The sequence below is a fragment of the Pseudophryne corroboree genome, chromosome 8 (assembly GCF_028390025.1).
Source record: "Pseudophryne corroboree isolate aPseCor3 chromosome 8, aPseCor3.hap2, whole genome shotgun sequence".
In the NCBI taxonomy this organism is placed as follows: domain Eukaryota; kingdom Metazoa; phylum Chordata; class Amphibia; order Anura; family Myobatrachidae; genus Pseudophryne; species Pseudophryne corroboree.
Window position 1 is genome coordinate 363,818,484 of NC_086451.1, and position 23,282 is coordinate 363,841,765.

Consider the following 23,282-nt stretch of genomic DNA (forward strand, 5'->3'; position numbering starts at 1 on the left):
GCAACCAATCAGATTCTACTTAACATTTATCAAGCTGCTTCTAGAAGATAATAGATATAATCTGATTGGTTGCTAAAGGCAACATCACCAGTTCTAAAAAAACTCCCACCTTAGTAAATTTACCCCCAGGTGTCTCACTTTGTGTTTATAGGAAATTGGCTATGGGTAGGAGGCTGTTATATTGATTTTCATTTTAATTAGTAAATGGCTGTATTTAAATGGATGTTTTTTCTAGTTGAATGTTTAGATGTCTGCAATGGTTAAAACTTGGTGTACTTCCATGTTGTAAAATGGAATTTGTGTGGACTGGGATAGTGTTACCATTGAACACTCTGCCACTTCAATTTTTCAAGTATTCTAAAATGGGGTTCTAGTCATAAATTATTTTCAGAAGCAGAGTTCATTATTAAACTGCAAATGTAACTAGATAAATGTATCCCAATGTTAATGTTAATTTAGATCTTAGCTAAAGAATATGTTATACCACTTTCAGACTGCATAAGCCGGGTCACACTCGGGATTTGTACACGGTTCCTTCCCGGGTACTACCCGACTGAGATGCCTTTCAGACTGTTGGCCCGACCCGCTTACTGCCGACACGTGCCGAGGTGGCGCTTGGAGATGAGATTATCTCCAAGCGTCTCCTCTTCCTATATAGTGAACGAGTGCCGGGTCGCAATTTACCCGTTCATACTGCATTGCAAATCCAGGTTGAACATGTGTCAACCCTGCTCACTACCAGAGTTGAAATATCCGGTCACTTAACCTGGATTATTTCAACTGACCCCTTTCAGATTGCACCACAACCCCGGTTCCTGCACATTCACATGCAATAACCCAGGTTACTGCTGGCGGTCTAAAAAGGGTATTACTCAATACATTGATGTGTATGGAATTTATAGTGGATGGATAATTTTCCTCACATTTTAATCTGCTAATTATTGTTGGATAATGAAACATCTACACAATATACAGTAGATACTATGTATACGTTTTGCTATAATATACAGTGTAATAAAGAGCACTGTAGCACTGTAGCATATGCTTATGAATATACAGTACTTGCTATACGGATAAAATGGCAGAAAACAAACATTCTAAAGTTTTAACACAGAGGACACTGAACTGACAGCAGTGGATAAAAATTATTAATAATTGTCAATACATATCACTTAAAGATGGCTGTACATATAGTAATGTTACTTGTGTACAGAAGATGTGCTAATTCCGTTTCTGAAATACATAATATGGCTCTTCAGCTTCAAATCACAACGTCATTCAAGACAATATTCCAACTGAACAGTATATCTATACAATCTGATATTAATTAACCTGTCTCTACTGTCCTTATATGCATACAGTGTCGGACTGAAGGGCTTACAGGGGGATTGTAGTAGTAGTAGTTGGGGCCCATGTTTAGGAATGTGGCCAGTCTCCAGAGGGGGTGTGACCAGCCACCACAGAGCTTTGGCTAAACATTACAGAATTCATGGTCTGGGCCTCTTGATAAATATATATATAGTAAATATTGCTGCTGCATGCATGATAGTATACCAGAATAAAAACAGCAATGCACTGTATAAAATACACAATAGTCCTGTGCAGTATTAGCCGGTAAAATATGGATAATGTATAATTCAGCTGCAAAGTTTGGAACCTGATCCCTAGAGGAAGAGGAGGGCCCGCAGGCAGTGGGGCCCACCGGGTGTTTCCCCTGTACACCTTTGAGCCAGTCTGACCCTGAATGCATATTATTTATAATATGCACACACAGTGTGTCAGCACTAAGTAATTACTATAAATACATTATCTACTTACTTTATTTATTCCATATGTATCCACCTAAAATCTAATGGAAAACATTAGGATAGGAATATACTCACTCCCAATACTGTTTGCTGGGGAGTTCGGTTTCCATAAACAGAGTCGAGTTTTCCAAACACGTGTAATTATTCTCTCGTACCCAGGTGAGATTTACTGTTTCAATGAGATTTGGCTGCAGAGTAATGTTACAGAACCCTGTGAATAGATAACCCATTATTGACATGATCAGGAACAGATAACTGAAAAGCTTTTTATACCTCTTTCAGACTGCCTGAGGCGTGACACTGGAGCTCCCAGCGTGCGACCCGCCTCAGGTTCCGCACCGCCGGGTTGGTGACGTCATCGGTGATGCGGCGGGGGCGGCGCTTGGAGATCACATGAGAGTGAATGGGAAACGGGTCGCATCGACACGGCTCCCGTTCACACCGCACAGTGAGCCTGGTTGAAGACGTGTTCAACCCTGCTCACGACCAGGGTTGAAATACCAGGTCACTCGACCCGGTATTTAAACCCTTGCACCTTTCAGACCACACATGAACACGGATTATGCGCGCTCATGTGCCCATAACCCGTGTTCAGAGGTGGCGGTCTGAAAGGGGTATTACAGTGCTTCTAGTACACAATCTGTCTTTACTGTTAGTGGAATGTCACAGACAGACGCAGTGACACTGGCTTTAGGAAAGTTTAAATATCTTTGACCAAATAATAGTGCATGTCACTTTAGCAAATGAAATAAAGTTAGGAATAGGTGTGAATCGGGCGGTCTCCTGACCGTCGGTCACATAATCGCATCCCGGTTGAACCATTCTGTTTATTTAGTTTGTTATGTATTAGTGGGGAACTTCATCTAAAAACATATACTGTACGCATTTCTTTAGAGTCTTTCACCCAAGTAGAAATAAAAACCGCACCCCAGTAACCATTAACAAGATGTCAATGATTCCTCCCAATAAATGAAAATATTTACCTTTGGGTACTTTGCTGCACTTGCTGTCAGACCAATCGTAACAATCAGACCATGGTAATACACTTGTAAACGAGGCGAATAAATAATACAAGCTGTATGCGATAATGACATTATAATATATGGTGACCAGTGTTGAAATCAGGACCATTGTAATTCCCACTCCTGAGGAGTAAAAAACACATATTGCAATAATAAATACACTTAGTATATATACCCCAATAAACAACATTACTACAGTATGTTAAATTAAGATAATAAAAAGGAAACCATGGTACAGTATATATATTGTACACTGAAACTTAGCCAAAATAGTGGACAAGATTTATGGTCATACAGTGCACCCGGAAAGTATTCACAGAGCTTCACTTTTTCCACATTTTGTTATTTTACAGCCTTTTTCCAAAGTGGAATACATTAATTTTTTCCCTCAAAATTCTACACACAACACCCCATAATGACAACGTGAAAAAAAGTTTTTTTGAAATTATTGCACATTTATTAAAAATAAAAATCTAAGAAATCACATGTACCTGTACATAAGTATTCACAGCCTTTGCTCAATACTTTGTTGATGCACCTTTGGCAGCAATTACAGCCTCAAATCTTTTTGAATATGATGCCACAAGCTTGGCACACCTATCTTTGGGCAGTTTCGCCCATTCCTCTTTGCAGCACCGCTCAAGCACCATCAGGTTGGATGGGAAGCGTCAGTGCACAGCCATTTTCAGATCTCTCCAGAGATGTTCAATCGGATTCAAGTTTGGGCTCTGGCTCGGCCACTCAATGACATTCACAGAGTTGTCCTGAAGCCACTCCTTTGATATCTTGGCTATGTGCTTAGGGTCGTTGTCCTGCTGAAAGTTAAACAGTCACCACAGTCTGAGGTCAAGAGTGCTCTGAGGCAGGTTTTCATCCAGGATGTCTCTGTACATTGATGCATTCATCTTTCCCTCCAGCCTGACTAGTCTCCCAGGTCCTGCTGCTGTACAACATCCCCACAGCATGATTCTGCCACCACCATGCTTCATTGTAGGGATGGTATTGGCCTGGTGATGAATGGTGCCTGGTTTCCTCCAAACATGATGCCTGGCATTCACACCAAAGACATACCTCCCAACATGACCCTCTCCAGGAGGGACAGAATGCTCTGCTCCTGGACTTCCCTCTTAATTTAGGATTGCCATCACCTGTGCTGAAACACCTTTCTTATCAATTACCTGTTCAAAGCAGATGCTGGCAATCTTGAATTAAGAGAATAAATCCAGAAGCAGAGCATTTTGTCCCTCCTGGAGAGGGTCATGTTGGGAGGTATGCAAAGAGTTTAATCTATGTCTCATCAGACCAGAGAATTTTGTTTCTCATGGTCTGAGAGTCCTTCAGGTTCATTTTGGCAAACTCCAGGCGGGCTACCACATGCTTTTTACTAAGGAGTGGCTTCTGTCTGGCAACTCTACCACACAGGCCTGATTGGTGGATTGCTGCATAGATGGTTGTCCTTCTGGAAGGTTCTCCTCTCTCCACAGAGGAATGCTGTAGCTCTGACAGAGTGACCATTGGGTTCTTGGTCACCTCCCTGACTAGGGCCCTTCTCCCCCGATCTCTCAGTTTAGATGGCCGTCCAGCTCTAGGAGAGTCCTGGTGGTTCCGAACTTCTTCCATTTACAAATGATGGAGTCCACTGTGCTCATTGGGACCTTCAAAGCAGCAGATATTTTTCTGTACCCTTCCCCAGATTGGTGCCTCGAGACAATCCTGTCTCGGAGGTCCACAGGCAATTCCTTTGACTTCATGCTTGATTTGTGCTCAGACATGCACTGTCAAGTGTGGGACCCTATATAGACAGGTGTATGCCTTTCCAAATCATGTCCAATCAACTGAATTTACCACAAGTGGACTCCAATTAAGCTGTAGGAACATCTCAAGGATGATCATTGGAAACAGGATGCACCTGAGTTCAATTTTGAGCTTCATGGCAAAGGGTGTGAATATGTACATGTCATTTCTTAGTTTTTTATTTTGAATAAATTTGCAAAAATCTCAAAAAAACTTTTTTCAGGTTGTCATTATGGGGTATTGTATGTAGAATTTTGAGGGGAATTACCAAATTTATTCCATTTAGGAATAAGGCTGTAACATAACAAAATGTGGAAAAAGTGAAGCACTGTGAATACTTTCCAGATGCACTGTACTATAGTTATCAACATCTAAAATGTTTTTTTTTCTTTGATGTTTTTCCACTCAAATGTATTAATAAGAGTGAAAAGCATTTAGTTCACCAACATTTTCAAGGGCAGATTTAATGTATTACTTTTAAGGGTGTGTGCATTATTATAATTAGTTTATTGCTTATACATGGTATATGCAATCCAATACCATATGATGCTCCCAAGAACATGTATAAGTATCCAGAAATCAATCATGATTTATGAAAACTTTAAAATGCACAAATTTCCACACAGATTGTGGGTTTTAGCTTGAGTAAGCCTCCTGCATGTAAGCACAAACTTACTGTCACAAAATCACAGGATTACATATTTATTTTGAGTTATGTGTTTGTATGCAATGCGACCTGACATGGGAGGTCATTCCGAGTTGTTCGCTCCGTAAAAATCTTCGCATCGCAGCGATTTTCCGCTTAATGCGCATGCGCAATGTCCGCACTGCGACTGCGCCAAGTAAATTTGCTATGCAGTTAGGAATTTTACTCACGGCTTTTTCATCGTTCTGGCGATCGTAATGTGATTGACAGGAAATGGGTGTTACTGGGCGGAAACAGGCCGTTTTATGGGCGTGTGGGAAAAAACTAGAGATGAGCGCCTGAAATTTTTCGGGTTTTGTGTTTTGGTTTTGGGTTCGGTTCCGCGGCCGTGTTTTGGGTTCGAACGCGTTTTGGCAAAACCTCACCGAATTATTTTTGCCGGATTCGGGTGTGTTTTGGATTCGGGTGTTTTTTTCCAAAAACACTAAAAAACAGCTTAAATCATAGAATTTGGGGGTCATTTTGATCCCAAAGTATTATTAACCTCAAAAACCATAATTTACACTCATTTTCAGTCTATTCTGAATACCTCACACCTCACAATATTATTTTTAGTCCTAAAATTTGCACCGAGGTCGCTGTGTGAGTAAGATAAGCGACCCTAGTGGCCGACACAAACACCGGGCCCATCTAGGAGTGGCACTGCAGTGTCACGCAGGATGTCCCTTCCAAAAAACCCTCCCCAAACAGCACATGACGCAAAGAAAAAAAGAGGCGCAATGAGGTAGCTGTGTGAGTAAGATTAGCGACCCTAGTGGCCGACACAAACACCGGGCCCATCTAGGAGTGGCACTGCAGTGTCACGCAGGATGGCCCTTCCAAAAAACCCTCCCCAAACAGCACATGACGCAAAGAAAAAAAGAGGCGCAATGAGGTAGCTGACTGTGTGAGTAAGATTAGCGACCCTAGTGGCCGACACAAACACCGGGCCCATCTAGGAGTGGCACTGCAGTGTCACGCAGGATGTCCCTTCCAAAAAACCCTCCCCAAACAGCACATGACGCAAAGAAAAAAAGAGGCGCAATGAGGTAGCTGTGTGAGTAAGATTAGCGACCCTAGTGGCCGACACAAACACCGGGCCCATCTAGGAGTGGCACTGCAGTGTCACGCAGGATGTCCCTTCCAAAAAACCCTCCCCAATCAGCACATGATGCAAAGAAAAAGAAAAGAAAAAAGAGGTGCAAGATGGAATTATCCTTGGGCCCTCCCACCCACCCTTATGTTGTATAAACAAAACAGGACATGCACACTTTAACCAACCCATCATTTCAGTGACAGGGTCTGCCACACGACTGTGACTGATATGACGGGTTGGTTTGGACCCCCCCCAAAAAAGAAGCAATTAATCTCTCCTTGCACAAACTGGCTCTACAGAGGCAAGATGTCCACCTCATCTTCACCCTCCGATATATCACCGTGTACATCCCCCTCCTCACAGATTATCAATTCGTCCCCACTGGAATCCACCATCTCAGCTCCCTGTGTACTTTGTGGAGGCAATTGCTGCTGGTCAATGTCTCCGCGGAGGAATTGATTATAATTCATTTTAATGAACATCATCTTCTCCACATTTTCTGGATGTAACCTCGTACGCCGATTGCTGACAAGGTGAGCGGCGGCACTAAACACTCTTTCGGAGTACACACTTGTGGGAGGGCAACTTAGGTAGAATAAAGCCAGTTTGTGCAAGGGCCTCCAAATTGCCTCTTTTTCCTGCCAGTATAAGTACGGACTGTGTGACGTGCCTACTTGGATGCGGTCACTCATATAATCCTCCACCATTCTATCAATGTTGAGAGAATCATATGCAGTGACAGTAGACGACATGTCCGTAATCGTTGGCAGGTCCTTCAGTCCGGACCAGATGTCAGCATCAGCAGTCGCTCCAGACTGCCCTGCATCACCGCCAGCGGGTGGGCTCGGAATTCTGAGCCTTTTCCTCGCACCCCCAGTTGCGGGAGAATGTGAAGGAGGAGATGTTGACAGGTCGCGTTCCGCTTGACTTGACAATTTTGTCACCAGCAGGTCTTTCAACCCCAGCAGACCTGTGTCTGCCGGAAAGAGAGATCCAAGGTAGGCTTTAAATCTAGGATCGAGCACGGTGGCCAAAATGTAGTGCTCTGATTTCAACAGATTGACCACCCGTGAATCCTTGTTAAGCGAATTAAGGGCTGCATCCACAAGTCCCACATGCCTAGCGGAATCGCTCCGTGTTAGCTCCTTCTTCAATGCCTCCAGCTTCTTCTGCAAAAGCCTGATGAGGGGAATGACCTGACTCAGGCTGGCAGTGTCTGAACTGACTTCACGTGTGGCAAGTTCAAAGGGCATCAGAACCTTGCACAACGTTGAAATCATTCTCCACTGCACTTGAGACAGGTGCATTCCATCTCCTATATCGTGCTCAATTGTATAGGCTTGAATGGCCTTTTGCTGCTCCTCCAACCTCTGAAGCATATAGAGGGTTGAATTCCACCTCGTTACCACTTCTTGCTTCAGATGATGGCAGGGCAGGTTCAGTAGTTTTTGGTGGTGCTCCAGTCTTCTGTACGTGGTGCCTGTACGCCGAAAGTGTCCCGCAATTTTTCTGGCCACCGACAGCATCTCTTGCACGCCCCTGTCGTTTTTTAAAAAATTCTGCACCACCAAATTCAAGGTATGTGCAAAACATGGGACGTGCTGGAATTTGCCCATATTTAATGCACACACAATATTGCTGGCGTTGTCCGATGCCACAAATCCACAGGAGAGTCCAATTGGGGTAAGCCATTCCGCGATGATCTTCCTCAGTTGCCGTAAGAGGTTTTCAGCTGTGTGCGTATTCTGGAAAGCGGTGATACAAAGCGTAGCCTGCCTAGGAAAGAGTTGGCGTTTGCGAGATGCTGCTACTGGTGCCGCCGCTGCTGTTCTTGCGGCGGGAGTCCATACATCTACCCAGTGGGCTGTCACAGTCATATAGTCCTGACCCTGCCCTGCTCCACTTGTCCACATGTCCGTGGTTAAGTGGACATTGGGTACAACTGCATTTTTTAGGACACTGGTGAGTCTTTTTCTGACGTCCGTGTACATTCTCGGTATCGCCTGCCTAGAGAAGTGGAACCTAGATGGTATTTGGTAACGGGGGCACACTGCCTCAATAAATTGTCTAGTTCCCTGTGAACTAACGGCGGATACCGGACGCACGTCTAACACCAACATAGTTGTCAAGGACTCAGTTATCCGCTTTGCAGTAGGATGACTGCTGTGATATTTCATCTTCCTCGCAAAGGACTGTTGAACAGTCAATTGCTTACTGGAAGTAGTACAAGTGGGCTTACGACTTCCCCTCTGGGATGACCATCGACTCCCAGCGGCAACAACAGCAGCGCCAGCAGCAGTAGGCGTTACACGCAAGGATGCATCGGAGGAATCCCAGGCAGGAGAGGACTCGTCAGACTTGCCAGTGACATGGCCTGCAGGACTATTGGCATTCCTGGGGAAGGAGGAAATTGACACTGAGGGAGTTGGTGGGGTGGTTTGCGTGAGCTTGGTTACAAGAGGAAGGGATTTACTGGTCAGTGGACTGCTTCCGCTGTCACCCAAAGTTTTTGAACTTGTCACTGACTTATTATGAATGCGCTGCAGGTGACGTATAAGGGAGGATGTTCCGAGGTGGTTAACGTCCTTACCCCTACTTATTACAGCTTGACAAAGGGAACACACGGCTTGACACCTGTTGTCCGCATTTCTGGTGAAATACCTCCACACCGAAGAGCTGATTTTTTTGGTATTTTCACCTGGCATGTCAACGGCCATATTCCTCCCACGGACAACAGGTGTCTCCCCGGGTGCCTGACTTAAACAAACCACCTCACCATCAGAATCCTTCTGGTCAATTTCCTCCCCAGCGCCAGCAACACCCATATCCTCCTCATCCTGGTGTACTTCAACACTGACATCTTCAATCTGACTATCAGGAACTGGACTGCGGGTGCTCCTTCCAGCACTTGCAGGGGGCATGCAAATAGTGGAAGGCGCATGCTCTTCACGTCCAGTGTTGGGAAGGTCAGGCATCGCAACCGACACAATTGGACTCTCCTTGTGGATTTGGGATTTCAAAGAACGCACAGTTCTTTGCGGTGCTTTTGCCAGCTTGAGTCTTTTCAGTTTTCTAGCGAGAGGCTGAGTGCTTCCATCCTCATGTGAAGCTGAACCACTAGCCATGAACATAGGCCAGGGCCTCAGCCGTTCCTTGCCACTCCGTGTGGTAAATGGCATATTGGCAAGTTTACGCTTCTCCTCCGACAATTTTATTTTAGGTTTTGGAGTCCTTTTTTTTCTGATATTTGGTGTTTTGGATTTGACATGCTCTGTACTATGACATTGGGCATCGGCCTTGGCAGACGACGTTGCTGGCATTTCATCGTCTCGGCCATGACTAGTGGCAGCAGCTTCAGCACGAGGTGGAAGTGGATCTTGATCTTTCCCTAATTTTGGAACCTCAACTTTTTTGTTCTCCATATTTTATAGGCAGAACTAAAAGGCACCTCAGGTAAACAATGGAGATGGATGGATTGGATACTAGTATACAATTATGGACGGACTGCCACGGTTAGGTGGTATAAAAAAACCACGGTTAGGTGGTATATATTGTAATACAATTATGGATGGACGGACTGCCTGCCGAGTGCCGACACAGAGGTAGCCACAGCCGTGAACTACCGCACTCTACACTGGTTGATAAAGAGATAGTAGTATACTCGTAACAACTAGTATGACTGACTATGACGGTATAAAGAGTGAAAAAAAAAACACGGTTAGGTGGTATATATTGTAATACAATTATGGATGGACGGACTGCCTGCCGAGTTCCGACACAGAGGTAGCCACAGCCGTGAACTACCGCACTGTACACTGGTTGATAAAGAGATAGTAGTATACTCGTAACAACTAGTATGACTGACTATGACGGTATAAAGAATGAAAAAAAAACCACGGTTAGGTGGTATATATTGTAATACAATTATGGATGGACGGACTGCCTGCCGAGTTCCGACACAGAGGTAGCCACAGCCGTGAACTACCGCACTGTACACTGGTTGATAAAGAGATAGTAGTATACTCGTAACAACTAGTATGACTGACTATGACGGTATAAAGAATGAAAAAAAAACCACGGTTAGGTGGTATATATTGTAATACAATTATGGATGGACGGACTGCCTGCCGAGTTCCGACACAGAGGTAGCCACAGCCGTGAACTACCGCACTGTACACTGGTTGATAAAGAGATAGTAGTATACTCGTAACAACTAGTATGACTGACTATGACGGTATAAAGAATGAAAAAAAAACCACGGTTAGGTGGTATATATTGTAATACAATTATGGATGGACGGACTGCCTGCCGAGTTCCGACACAGAGGTAGCCACAGCCGTGAACTACCGCACTGTACACTGGTTGATAAAGAGATAGTAGTATACTCGTAACAACTAGTATGACTGACTATGACGGTATAAAGAATGAAAAAAAAACCACGGTTAGGTGGTATATATTATAATACAATTATGGATGGACGGACTGCCTGCCGACTGCCGACACAGAGGTAGCCACAGCCGTGAACTACCGCACTGTACACTGGTTGATAAAGAGATAGTAGTATACTCGTAACAACTAGTATGACACTATGACGGTATAAAGAATGAAAAAAAAACCACGGTTAGGTGGTATATATTATAATACAATTATGGATGGACGGACTGCCTGCCGACTGCCGACACAGAGGTAGCCACAGCCGTGAACTACCGCACTGTACACTGGTTGATAAAGAGATAGTAGTATACTCGTAACAACTAGTATGACACTATGACGGTATAAAGAATGAAAAAAAAACCACGGTTAGGTGGTATATATTATAATACAATTATGGATGGACGGACTGCCTGCCGAGTGCCGACACAGAGGTAGCCACAGCCGTGAACTACCGCACTGTACACTGGTTGATAAAGAGATAGTAGTATACTCGTAACAACTAGTATGACACTATGACGGTATAAAGAATGAAAAAAAAACCACGGTTAGGTGGTATATATTATAATACAATTATGGATGGACGGACTGCCTGCCGACTGCCGACACAGAGGTAGCCACAGCCGTGAACTACCGCACTGTACACTGGTTGATAAAGAGATAGTAGTATACTCGTAACAACTAGTATGACACTATGACGGTATAAAGAATGAAAAAAAAACCACGGTTAGGTGGTATATATTATAATACAATTATGGATGGACGGACTGCCTGCCGACTGCCGACACAGAGGTAGCCACAGCCGTGAACTACCGCACTGTACACTGGTTGATAAAGAGATAGTAGTATACTCGTAACAACTAGTATGACACTATGACGGTATAAAGAATGAAAAAAAAACCACGGTTAGGTGGTATATATTATAATAATACAATTATGGATGGACGGACTGCCTGCCGACTGCCGACACAGAGGTAGCCACAGCCGTGAACTACCGCACTGTACACTGGTTGATAAAGAGATAGTAGTATACTCGTAACAACTAGTATGACTATGACGACGGTATAAAGAAAGAAAAAAAAATACCACGGTTAGGTGGTATATAATTATACAATTATGGATGGACGGACTGCCTGCCGAGTGCCGACTGCCGACACAGAGGTAGCCACAGCCGTGAACTACCGCACTGTACTGTGTCTGCTGCTAATATAGACTGGTTGATAAAGAGATAGTATACAACAATATACTACTATACTGGTGGTCAGGCACTGGTCACCACTAGTCACACTGGCAGTGGCACTCCTGCAGCAAAAGTGTGCACTGTTTAATTTTAAATTAATATAATATTATGTACTCCTGGCTCCTGCTATAACAACCTGCAGTGCTCCCCAGTCTCCCCCACAATTATTATAAGCTTTTATACATTGATGTGCAGCACACTGGGCTGAGCTGAGTGCACACAGACTGAGTCACACTGTGTGACTGCTGTGTATCGTTTTTTTCAGGCAGAGAACGGATATAGCAGAGAACGGATATATTAAATAAAAGTTAACTTAACAACAACTGCACTGGTCACTGTGGTAAACTCTGTCTGCACAATCTCTCTCTCTCTCTCTCTCTTCTAATCTATTCTAATGGAGAGGACGCCAGCCACGTCCTCTCCCTATCAATCTCAATGCACGTGTGAAAATGGCGGCGACGCGCGGCTCCTTATATAGAATCCGAGTCTCGCGAGAATCCGACAGCGTCATGATGACGTTCGGGGCGCGCTCGGGTTAACCGAGCAAGGCGGGAAGATCCGAGTCGCTCGGACCCGTGAAAAAAAAAGTGAAGTTCGTGCGGGTTCGGATTCAAAGAAACCGAACCCGCTCATCTCTAGAAAAAACGCTACCGTTTCCGGAAAAAACGCAGGAGTAGCCGGAGAAACGGGGGAGTGTCTGGGCGAACGCTGGGTGTGTTTGTGACGTCAAACCAGGAACGACAAGCACTGAAATGATCGCAGATGCCGAGTAAGGTTGAAGTTACTCAGAAACTGCTACGAGGTGTATAATCTAGAGATGAGCGGGTTCGGTTTCTCTGAATCCGAACCCGCCAGAACTTCATGTTTTTTTTCACGGGTCCGAGCGACTCGGATCTTCCCGCCTTGCTCGGTTAACCCGAGCGCGCCCGAACGTCATCATGACGCTGTCGGATTCTCGCGAGACTCGGATTCTATATAAGGAGCCGCGCGTCGCCGCCATTTTCACACGTGCATTGAGATTGATAGGGAGAGGACGTGGCTGGCGTCCTCTCCATTAGAATAGATTAGAAGAGAGAGAGAGAGAGAGAGATTGTGCAGACAGAGTTTACCACAGTGACCAGTGCAGTTGTTGTTAAGTTAACTTTTATTTAATATATCCGTTCTCTGCTATATCCGTTCTCTGCCTGAAAAAAACGATACACAGCAGTCACACAGTGTGACTCAGTCTGTGTGCACTCAGCTCAGCCCAGTGTGCTGCACATCAATGTATAAAAGCTTATAATAATTGTGGGGGAGACTGGGGAGCACTGCAGGTTGTTATAGCAGGAGCCAGGAGTACATAATATTATATTAATTTAAAATTAAACAGTGCACACTTTTGCTGCAGGAGTGCCACTGCCAGTGTGACTAGTGGTGACCAGTGCCTGACCACCAGTATAGTAGTATATTGTTGTATACTATCTCTTTATCAACCAGTCTATATTAGCAGCAGACACAGTACAGTGCGGTAGTTCACGGCTGTGGCTACCTCTGTGTCGGCAGTCGGCACTCGGCAGGCAGTCCGTCCATCCATAATTGTATAATTATATACCACCTAACCGTGGTATTTTTTTTTCTTTCTTTATACCGTCGTCATAGTCATACTAGTTGTTACGAGTATACTACTATCTCTTTATCAACCAGTGTACAGTGCGGTAGTTCACGGCTGTGGCTACCTCTGTGTCGGCAGTCGGCAGGCAGTCCGTCCATCCATAATTGTATTATTATAATATATACCACCTAACCGTGGTTTTTTTTTCATTCTTTATACCGTCATAGTGTCATACTAGTTGTTACGAGTATACTACTATCTCTTTATCAACCAGTGTACAGTGCGGTAGTTCACGGCTGTGGCTACCTCTGTGTCGGCAGTCGGCAGGCAGTCCGTCCATCCATAATTGTATTATTATAATATATACCACCTAACCGTGGTTTTTTTTTCATTCTTTATACCGTCATAGTGTCATACTAGTTGTTACGAGTATACTACTATCTCTTTATCAACCAGTGTACAGTGCGGTAGTTCACGGCTGTGGCTACCTCTGTGTCGGCAGTCGGCAGGCAGTCCGTCCATCCATAATTGTATTATAAAATATACCACCTAACCGTGGTTTTTTTTTCATTCTTTATACCGTCATAGTGTCATACTAGTTGTTACGAGTATACTACTATCTCTTTATCAACCAGTGTACAGTGCGGTAGTTCACGGCTGTGGCTACCTCTGTGTCGGCAGTCGGCAGGCAGTCCGTCCATCCATAATTGTATTATAATATATACCACCTAACCGTGGTTTTTTTTTCATTCTTTATACCGTCATAGTCAGTCATACTAGTTGTTACGAGTATACTACTATCTCTTTATCAACCAGTGTACAGTGCGGTAGTTCACGGCTGTGGCTACCTCTGTGTCGGCACTCGGCAGGCAGTCCGTCCATCCATAATTGTATTATAATATATACCACCTAACCGTGGTTTTTTTTTCATTCTTTATACCGTCATAGTCAGTCATACTAGTTGTTACGAGTATACTACTATCTCTTTATCAACCAGTGTACAGTGCGGTAGTTCACGGCTGTGGCTACCTCTGTGTCGGCACTCGGCAGGCAGTCCGTCCATCCATAATTGTATTACAATATATACCACCTAACCGTGGTTTTTTTATACCACCTAACCGTGGCAGTCCGTCCATAATTGTATACTAGTATCCAATCCATCCATCTCCATTGTTTACCTGAGGTGCCTTTTAGTTCTGCCTATAAAATATGGAGAACAAAAAAGTTGAGGTTCCAAAATTAGGGAAAGATCAAGATCCACTTCCACCTCGTGCTGAAGCTGCTGCCACTAGTCATGGCCGAGACGATGAAATGCCAGCAACGTCGTCTGCTAAGGCCGATGCCCAATGTCATAGTACAGAGCATGTCAAATCCAAAACACCAAATATCAGAAAAAAAAGGACTCCAAAACCTAAAATAAAATTGTCGGAGGAGAAGCGTAAACTTGCCAATATGCCATTTACCACACGGAGTGGCAAGGAACGGCTGAGGCCCTGGCCTATGTTCATGGCTAGTGGTTCAGGTTTTTTGGAAGGGACATCCTGCGTGACACTGCAGTGCCACTCCTAGATGGGCCCGGTGTTTGTGTCGGCCACTAGGGTCGCTAATCTTACTCACACAGTCAGCTACCTCATTGCGCCTCTTTTTTTCTTTGCGTCATGTGCTGTTTGGGGAGGGTTTTTTGGAAGGGCCATCCTGCGTGACACTGCAGTGCCACTCCTAGATGGGCCCGGTGTTTGTGTCGGCCACTAGGGTCGCTAATCTTACTCACACAGCTACCTCATTGCGCCTCTTTTTTTCTTTGCGTCATGTGCTGTTTGGGGAGGGTTTTTTGGAAGGGACATCCTGCGTGACACTGCAGTGCCACTCCTAGATGGGCCCGGTGTTTGTGTCGGCCACTAGGGTCGCTTATCTTACTCACACAGCGACCTCGGTGCAAATTTTAGGACTAAAAATAATATTGTGAGGTGTGAGGTATTCAGAATAGACTGAAAATGAGTGTAAATTATGGTTTTTGAGGTTAATAATACTTTGGGATCAAAATGACCCCCAAATTCTATGATTTAAGCTGTTTTTTAGTGTTTTTGGAAAAAAACACCCAAATCCAAAACACACCCGAATCCGACAAAAATAATTCGGTGAGGTTTTGCCAAAACGCGTTCGAACCCAAAACACGGCCGCGGAACCGAACCCAAAACCAAAACACAAAACCCGAAAAATTTCAGGCGCTCATCTCTAGTATAATCGCAATATTGCGATTACTTCGTTCGCAATTTTAAGATGCTAAGATTCACTCCCAGTAGGCGGCGGCTTAGCATGAGCAAATCTGCTAAAATCCGCTTGCGAGCGAACAACTCGGAATGACCTCCCTGGTGTGTGTACTGTATATCGTACGTCTTATTCTATATTACTACTTGGATGTTGGTAGTCATTTTGGAATGGTTTCTGAGCTCCTAATTTTCTAATACAGAACAATACAGTATACATTAATTATCTCCTGAAAGCTAAAATAAGTTTACTAATATATTTTTAAAATAAATAATATGTGTTTACTTATATGAACATGTAGACTTTTTTGTTAGTGATCTATGGTCTACTGACCTTCAAAAAGAGGAAGCACCTTCCACATGGCTACTGGTCCTGAGCTGGAAAACTGTCCAAGGGAGCACTCCAGAAAGAACAAGGGTAATCCAGCAAGCGCCAGCATGATGGTGTATGGGATGAGAAAGGCTCCTATGAGGAAATATTTATATTATATCAATTAAGGTATATCCATATTTGTGGTTCTATGGAAACAGACAGCAATCCTTTCAGAAGAATCAGTTTAAATGAAGATTAATATACACATTGTGGGGAGGATGTGTCAAGCTTAGGAGAGAGATACAAAGGAGAAGTTGCCCAAACAACCAATCAGATTCTAACAGCAATTTCAAATAAACAACCATTAGGACCTGATTGGCTGCTTCGGGCAACTTCTCAACTTTCTCTCTCTCAAAGGCTTAACATATATCACCCTGTAACTGAACCCAGCAATGTATACCATCAGAACAAACTGTACATATCACCATTGATAGAAAAGACTAATGTAAGAACACAAAGTATAATTAAAATGCTGTAGTGCAGTGGTTCCCAAACCGTGTGCCGTGGCACCCTGGGGTGCCGCGGAACACTTGCAGGGGTGCCTCGGGTTGGTGGTCCAGGACCAATTAAAAATATTTATTATCCATGTAATAGGAAAAACTAGTACTTGTGGCTGCCAGTCATAAAATATGTGTACAAACAGAAGCAAATCTTGTCCCTCACCACATAACTGAACCTAAGTATGACATATAAACATAATTTACTTAATTTCATATTTTTTATACATTTCCCAATTAGAAACTTTTGGACTAGGGGTGCCGTGATAAAAATTCTGATACTCTAGGGTGCCGTGATTCAAAAAAGTTTGGGAACCACTGCTGTAGTGGATGGACAGTGTAAATTTTCCTTTGAGACACCTTAAGTTACTAGTAGTTTTGTGCTATTTTGGAACTGGTGTGAGGAAACAACATCTGTAAATGCTCTCCTGTGATGGCTGAAGGCTTCTGACTGGTCAGATAGGAACCAGGAAATAGATGTGCATTTCGCCAGTGGGCTGATAGGTGCTCAAGCCCACTGGTGAAACACGCGTCTGTTTTCAGGTTCCTATCTGACTGTACAGAACCCTCCAGTCTGCACAACCCAACATACACAAATGTTATCTCCTCATACAAGGCACATACTTTTCATCTTTCTAGTGGATCATTGTCTCATTCAGGAAGCATCCGAGTCCTTGTAATGTCTATTATACCAGGAGGAACCTAACTTTCATCACAGACAGCAAATAAACCTGAAGTTTCCTATTTCAAACTGATATACTAATGTAACACTTTTTTTATTAAGTGTATTTTTTAGCTTTACAATATCATAATTTTACATATTTAACAACTTGAATTTGAAATTTTAAAATTGAATTGTCAGAATTTAGACTTTGGGCGGTATCAGCCATGGTAAATTGTCTCGCCTCGCTGAGGCTTATCAGGGATTTTGTTTCACCTGCCTCAGACAGACAAAACCAAATTCCCGGAAACAGATGTTTTCATGCGAAAACCGGGCTGTCTCTCACAAAAACACACAGATAATTTTTTTATTTTTACGGGCATCTAATTGGATAGCCTGTCAAAAAAAATTGGTGACACATCGGGAAAAACTATGAAAAATGGACATACAGTATGCACCCATATTCTGCAATACTACTTATCTCTCCGTAGTCCTGCATCAGCAGGAGCAGTGCTGCACAAATCACTGGGAAATTGTTGCAGTGGTCATTCGCAGCCAGAGTCTATGCCAGCTGGAGAGGAGGGGGCCTGGCTGGTGGCTGCACACCGGCAACCTCCTCTCTTAATATGCCCCTGTGGATGGTCTCTATAGTATAACAATTAAATCTGTATTATATATCACCATTGCTTAGATAATGGTGCATATAATCAGTTATTGTAATATTAGTTTTAGTTTTCACATGAGTTAGGATTTCTGCCCTTACAGTATTTCGCTGAAGATCCAGCTTGGATAGTAGCTATATGCATGTTAATTAATGCGTAATGATATAAAACTGTATAGAAAAATAAGCTTTTATGCAGAGAAAACTAGATATATTCTGTGAAATATGCTCCTCATTCAGATGCCGACATTTGCATATTCCCTTATAGGATGTGCCTTATTATATACAGTGGTGGAACAGCTGTGTAAGGTGTGCTGCATAGGAGCTCTCTGTGGCCCACACATCCATATGGTACCAGCTGCACTCCCCACTGCCCGCTGTGTCCAGAGAAGACCCAGGCAAAGTCCTAATCTGAGCAGTGTATGAACAATGGGGGCTGATACTTCGTCCAACTGTGGATGGATCCAGCAGACGTCTGAAAATTGTGTAAGCGCTGTAGAAAGCAGTCACCGACTGCACAAGCATTGCACTATGCTTATCCACTGACGAATCATTCTTTCTGTGAAATGGCCCTTTCTGGGTGGCACTGGTCAGCTATCATGTGATCCCATGGAACTGATCCATTTTGCGATAGTGTCAGGAGAGTTTGGTGGTTGTGTAGCCAAATATTCATGCTCGTTTGTAGACGGAGATGGGTGGCCTGTTTCAGACAGATCTTTTACACCATATAAGCGTACGTCTTGATGCTAATAATGATAGTTGCAGGTGCAGACAGAAAAACAGTGTGCAGTCCAGTCATCAGTATGAAAACTAGAAGTGTCCGCGGTTTTGGTTCTAATTCGTCATCATGTTTTGGTTACGGTTTTGGCAAAACCACTATCAAGTGTGTTGGTTCAGATTCAGATTTTGGTTCAGTTTAACAATGCTAAAAAAAAAATCAATAATTACCGAGAAAAATAGATAAAAACAGCTAAAATAATGTCATTTTTACAATCCAAAACCCGAAATTCAGATTTAAAATCCAAATTCCGAACAGAGGGAAGATCCGAACAGGACTCGGTTCTGATCAGAACTCCTAGTGAGATCTGGGATGGGTTTTGGTTTGGTTCGGATCCAAAAACTTAGGGTGGATTTCTGGAGAACCGTACCGCACAGCTCTAATGAAAACGGATGGATGCATCACATAGACAGGTGGATACTAACATTAGCATAATGTAATAATCAGGCTGCCACTGCTGTCTGGAAGAGTGGCCGCAGATGAACCCAGCTCAGCCTCTGGGGGCGAATGCCATATGGGCATGCTCAAAAGAGACTCCTGATTGGCCTCTCCATAAGCGTTGCTTTGGAGTCCGGTGTACTGATTATACCTAAATTACACCACAGAGAAGAGAGAATTCACACTGTCATCGGGGGTAATTCTGAGTTGATCGCAGCAGGAACTTCCTTACCAGTTGGGCAAAACCATGTGCACTGCAGGGGAGGCAGATATAACATGTGCAGAGAGAGTGAACACACCCCACCCAAATCTAACTCTCTCTGCACATGTTATATCTGCCTCCCCTGCAGTGCACATGGTTTTGCCCTGCTAACAAAGTTCCTGCTGCGATCAACTCGGAATTACCCCCATTATACCATCTCTTTGTATTGGATATGCTATCGGTCAAAAACACGAATATAATACAAAATCTCATAGTATATGTCACAGGGACATTGTACCTTTGTGAACCAGCCTCATCATTATGGCATACATGTTATTTACTAAATGGAATACATTTTACTGAAAGTGGGTGCCAGTAAATAAGAATGTGTAGAATTAGAATTCAAATTATTGTGCTCCTGTGGCATTGTAGTTATGAAGGATATGGCAACTAATTCCAAATCACAGCTACAGTATTTGTCATCTCAAAAAGAATAAAATGTGCAGCAAATGATTAGTACGTCTGACAAATAATAAGTGAACAGTGCTGCCCTGAAGCAGGGGTGATTTTCAAGAAGCGTATGCAGAATTGCTCAACCTGGCACCGGTTTATTAAAATGCCCTAAAGACATTTTAGAGTTGGATTTTATAGCTTAGTACTTGGTCACATGGCACCTTATATTCTAAAATGTGACAGATCTGGTTACATTACCTCCTCCATGCTGAAAGGTGAGGTAAGGGAATCTCCACACATTTCCTAAACCAACAGCATAGCCCACCATGGACAGGAGATATTCAGATTTACTGGACCAGTTTCCACGCTCCGTGTTCTCATCCGTGTTTTGTGCATTTACATCCTAGTCATAAAGAATCAGAATATTAGAGTTAGTAGAGCGTTTAAGAATTGCATGTAGATGACATATCATTTACATATCAGTTTCAGTATTTTCTGGATCTGTATTCCTTTATTCTTTATATTTCTGATTGGTTGTTTGCCATTATTGCATTTTTGTTTATACTGTTTTCTTTTGTAGCTGTTATTTTGTTTTACTTTTCCCTGTATTAAGTATTTGCCTTAACATGATTGGTTAATTTCCTTTGAAAAATGATATAGTTCAATAAAAAAAAATGACTTACGCTATTCATACTTCCATCATATGTATTATTATTTGCTCAGCTGTCCACTAATCACTATGAATTATCATGGCTTCTTTTTCAAGATAGTAATTTATAGATCAAAGGCTATATGGAATATTAATGTACAGACTTAGGATAACCTGGAAATATGGGAATCCTAGCAATAAATAACATTCCATACAATACTGATTCAAACTTGGAACTTTAAAGAAAACCACTTTAACATATAAATTAATCAGATAGTAGTAAACTTGAATCAGGAAATGTTAAACCACTAGGTGGTAAGTGTTTATATTAAGGTGAAGCGAGACAGTATTGTTTTATTTGTAAATCTCGCAAAGAAAATCAATAGTTTAGTTGCTCATTAATGCTCAAAATTCCCAGCAATGTCTAGTTTGCTACTAGATCAGACGTATGAGCCCACAGAAGCGAGACAAATTACTCATTAACATCTATGCTTAGGGAAAATCAAGTTTAAGCCATTTGCTCCACAAGAAATATCTACAATTTCTCTATCCGCACAGTGTAAAATACAGCCAATGTTTATTAGGAGAAAGGATGTAAGCGCCAATCTGAAGAAAACGGATGGCTGCCTATCTGTTCAGAATCTAGTAGGGTATACTGTATCTCCAGCAAAGCATTGTGCTAAAAATGAAGAAACACCTTTATTAATCAAGAAGTACTGTAGAAGAAATGCCATAAGTCAGTGATGGCTAACCTTGACACTCCAGCTGTTGTTGAACTACACATCCCAGCATGCCCTGCATCAGTTTTTGCATGGCCAAATAGCAAAACTGTAGCAGGGCATGCTGGGATGTGTAGTTCAACAACAGCTGGAGTGTCAAGGTTAGCCATCACTACCATAAGTAGTAATCTAGATGGTATAACATTTGTAAGAATGGAGTAAGCCAAACATTTTGTCCTTTTTAAAGTTAAAAATTAATTAAGGAGATGATACATTTAAGGCACATTTCAGATTCGTAATTCAAAAGATAATTTCCCACATTAATTTTATAAATATAGATATAAAGGTGAACTTTTCAACTTGTCCTATATGTACACTAAGGGGGAGATTTACTGTAGCCTCTAAAAATGAATAGTGAAGGTGTTGCTCATAGTAACCAATCAAATGTTAGCTATCATTTCTCTGTTGCATTCTATAAAATGATAGACAGAAGCTGATTGGTTACTATGGGTAATATCGCCTCTTTTGAAGCTTTAGTAAATCTAACCCTATATTTTATTATTATACCTTTGCCATTAACACCTACGTTACAAAACCACTGAATTAGGACAATAAAGCTTTAGCTGGCTTTCTTCCCAGAACGTTAACATTACTTATCCCTACTTGATTCCTCTATAACTCTCATTCCCCGCAAGGTGGGCACTTACCGCAAGGTCCTTACTAGCTTTTCTGTTGCAGCACTTGAGGAAATTAGGCAGAGAGAGACCCATTCTTGAAATGAGATGTTGAGAGTAGATGTATTATGTTCTTCTCCCTCTCAGGTACAGTACTTGTGCTTGTCCGTGGAAACTCAGCCACAACCTGGCCCAACCTCCTCCTCACTTTACCTTTCAGGAAAGACAGACAGGGAAAAAGTATCTTACAGAGGGATCCTTTATGAAGACATCTCCCCACCTCCCATAATTGCTTCAATTATTGTAATGATGAGTTTCACAAGTGGGCTGGACAAATTGCAACATCCCATGCAAATCACGTTTGATAAAACAATGAGGTGTGCTGCTGGGAGTTTCAGCAAGATAGTGTCTGTGACAGAGTTAGCACTGCCTTTGTTCAGTTTACCAATCTCTTTAGTCAAACAGACATATGTCAACATGCCAGGTCTTCTTCGCTGTGGTGTGCAGGTGCATAGCTGTAGTCTATGTTATTAGAGCATTGGCACAAGTGCTGTAAATGGGTGAGATATTCATTGAACTATGAAGTGGATTAAAAAAAAGTTTTATCTTTGTGATTTGTGCACAATCTCTATGAGACAAGACTATCACGTTTTCTAGTAAATTCCTGCATTTTTGTTTTGTTTTGCAACTGTACAGTTGGACAGAATGGAGCAGATGTATTAAGCCTGGAGAAGTGATAAAGCAGTGATAACGCACCAGCCAATCAGCTCCTAACTGCCAATTTACATATTGGAGCTGAATGGCTGGTGTTTAGACTTATCATGTGCAGTATCTCTAGCACCATACATTGTAGGTATAGAATATTTTCACAGTTTTGGTATATGTGGCATCGGCTGGTACATACAATCTTGCCAATCTTTGCATAACAAGTGCTGTTTCCTTTTCAATAGTACATACAGTAGAGGCTTTAGTATCACCTACAGGTGCTGTGACTACAGCCACCTGCTCAATCTTTATTCCCCCACCTAAAGTGCACAATCACTACATCTGAAAATATCTCACCCTACAACACAAAGTCTATACTTGGACCTGGGTGTAATATGGAAGCATTGCCCTGCCCTGGCTGTGTTCGTCAAGGAACGGTGCAATCTGATTGGCTCCTCTCATAAGAGGGTGAGCATCTGTGCACCTCCGCTGTTGCCACTATCCTGACATTCTAAGCCATGTCCTCATGGCTGTACAG

At 42.8% G+C, this 23,282-nt stretch overlaps 1 protein-coding gene across 1 annotated transcript in view; it reads right to left on the reverse strand.

Annotated features, from left to right (window-relative positions):
- LOC134949141 (sodium- and chloride-dependent neutral and basic amino acid transporter B(0+)-like) overlaps nucleotides 1-22,458 on the reverse strand; it is a 67,877-nt gene extending 45,419 nt beyond the window's left edge. Inside the window, exons 1-5 of the mRNA XM_063937547.1 lie at nucleotides 22,073-22,458; nucleotides 20,256-20,400; nucleotides 16,269-16,400; nucleotides 2,792-2,953; nucleotides 1,884-2,019 (exon numbers count right to left, since the gene is read on the reverse strand). Coding sequence (XP_063793617.1) covers nucleotides 1,884-2,019; nucleotides 2,792-2,953; nucleotides 16,269-16,400; nucleotides 20,256-20,400; nucleotides 22,073-22,135 — 638 coding nt within the window. The 5' untranslated portion in view covers nucleotides 22,136-22,458. The remainder of the gene's footprint in view (nucleotides 1-1,883; nucleotides 2,020-2,791; nucleotides 2,954-16,268; nucleotides 16,401-20,255; nucleotides 20,401-22,072) is intronic.
- Nucleotides 22,459-23,282: the final 824 nt, after the last annotated feature.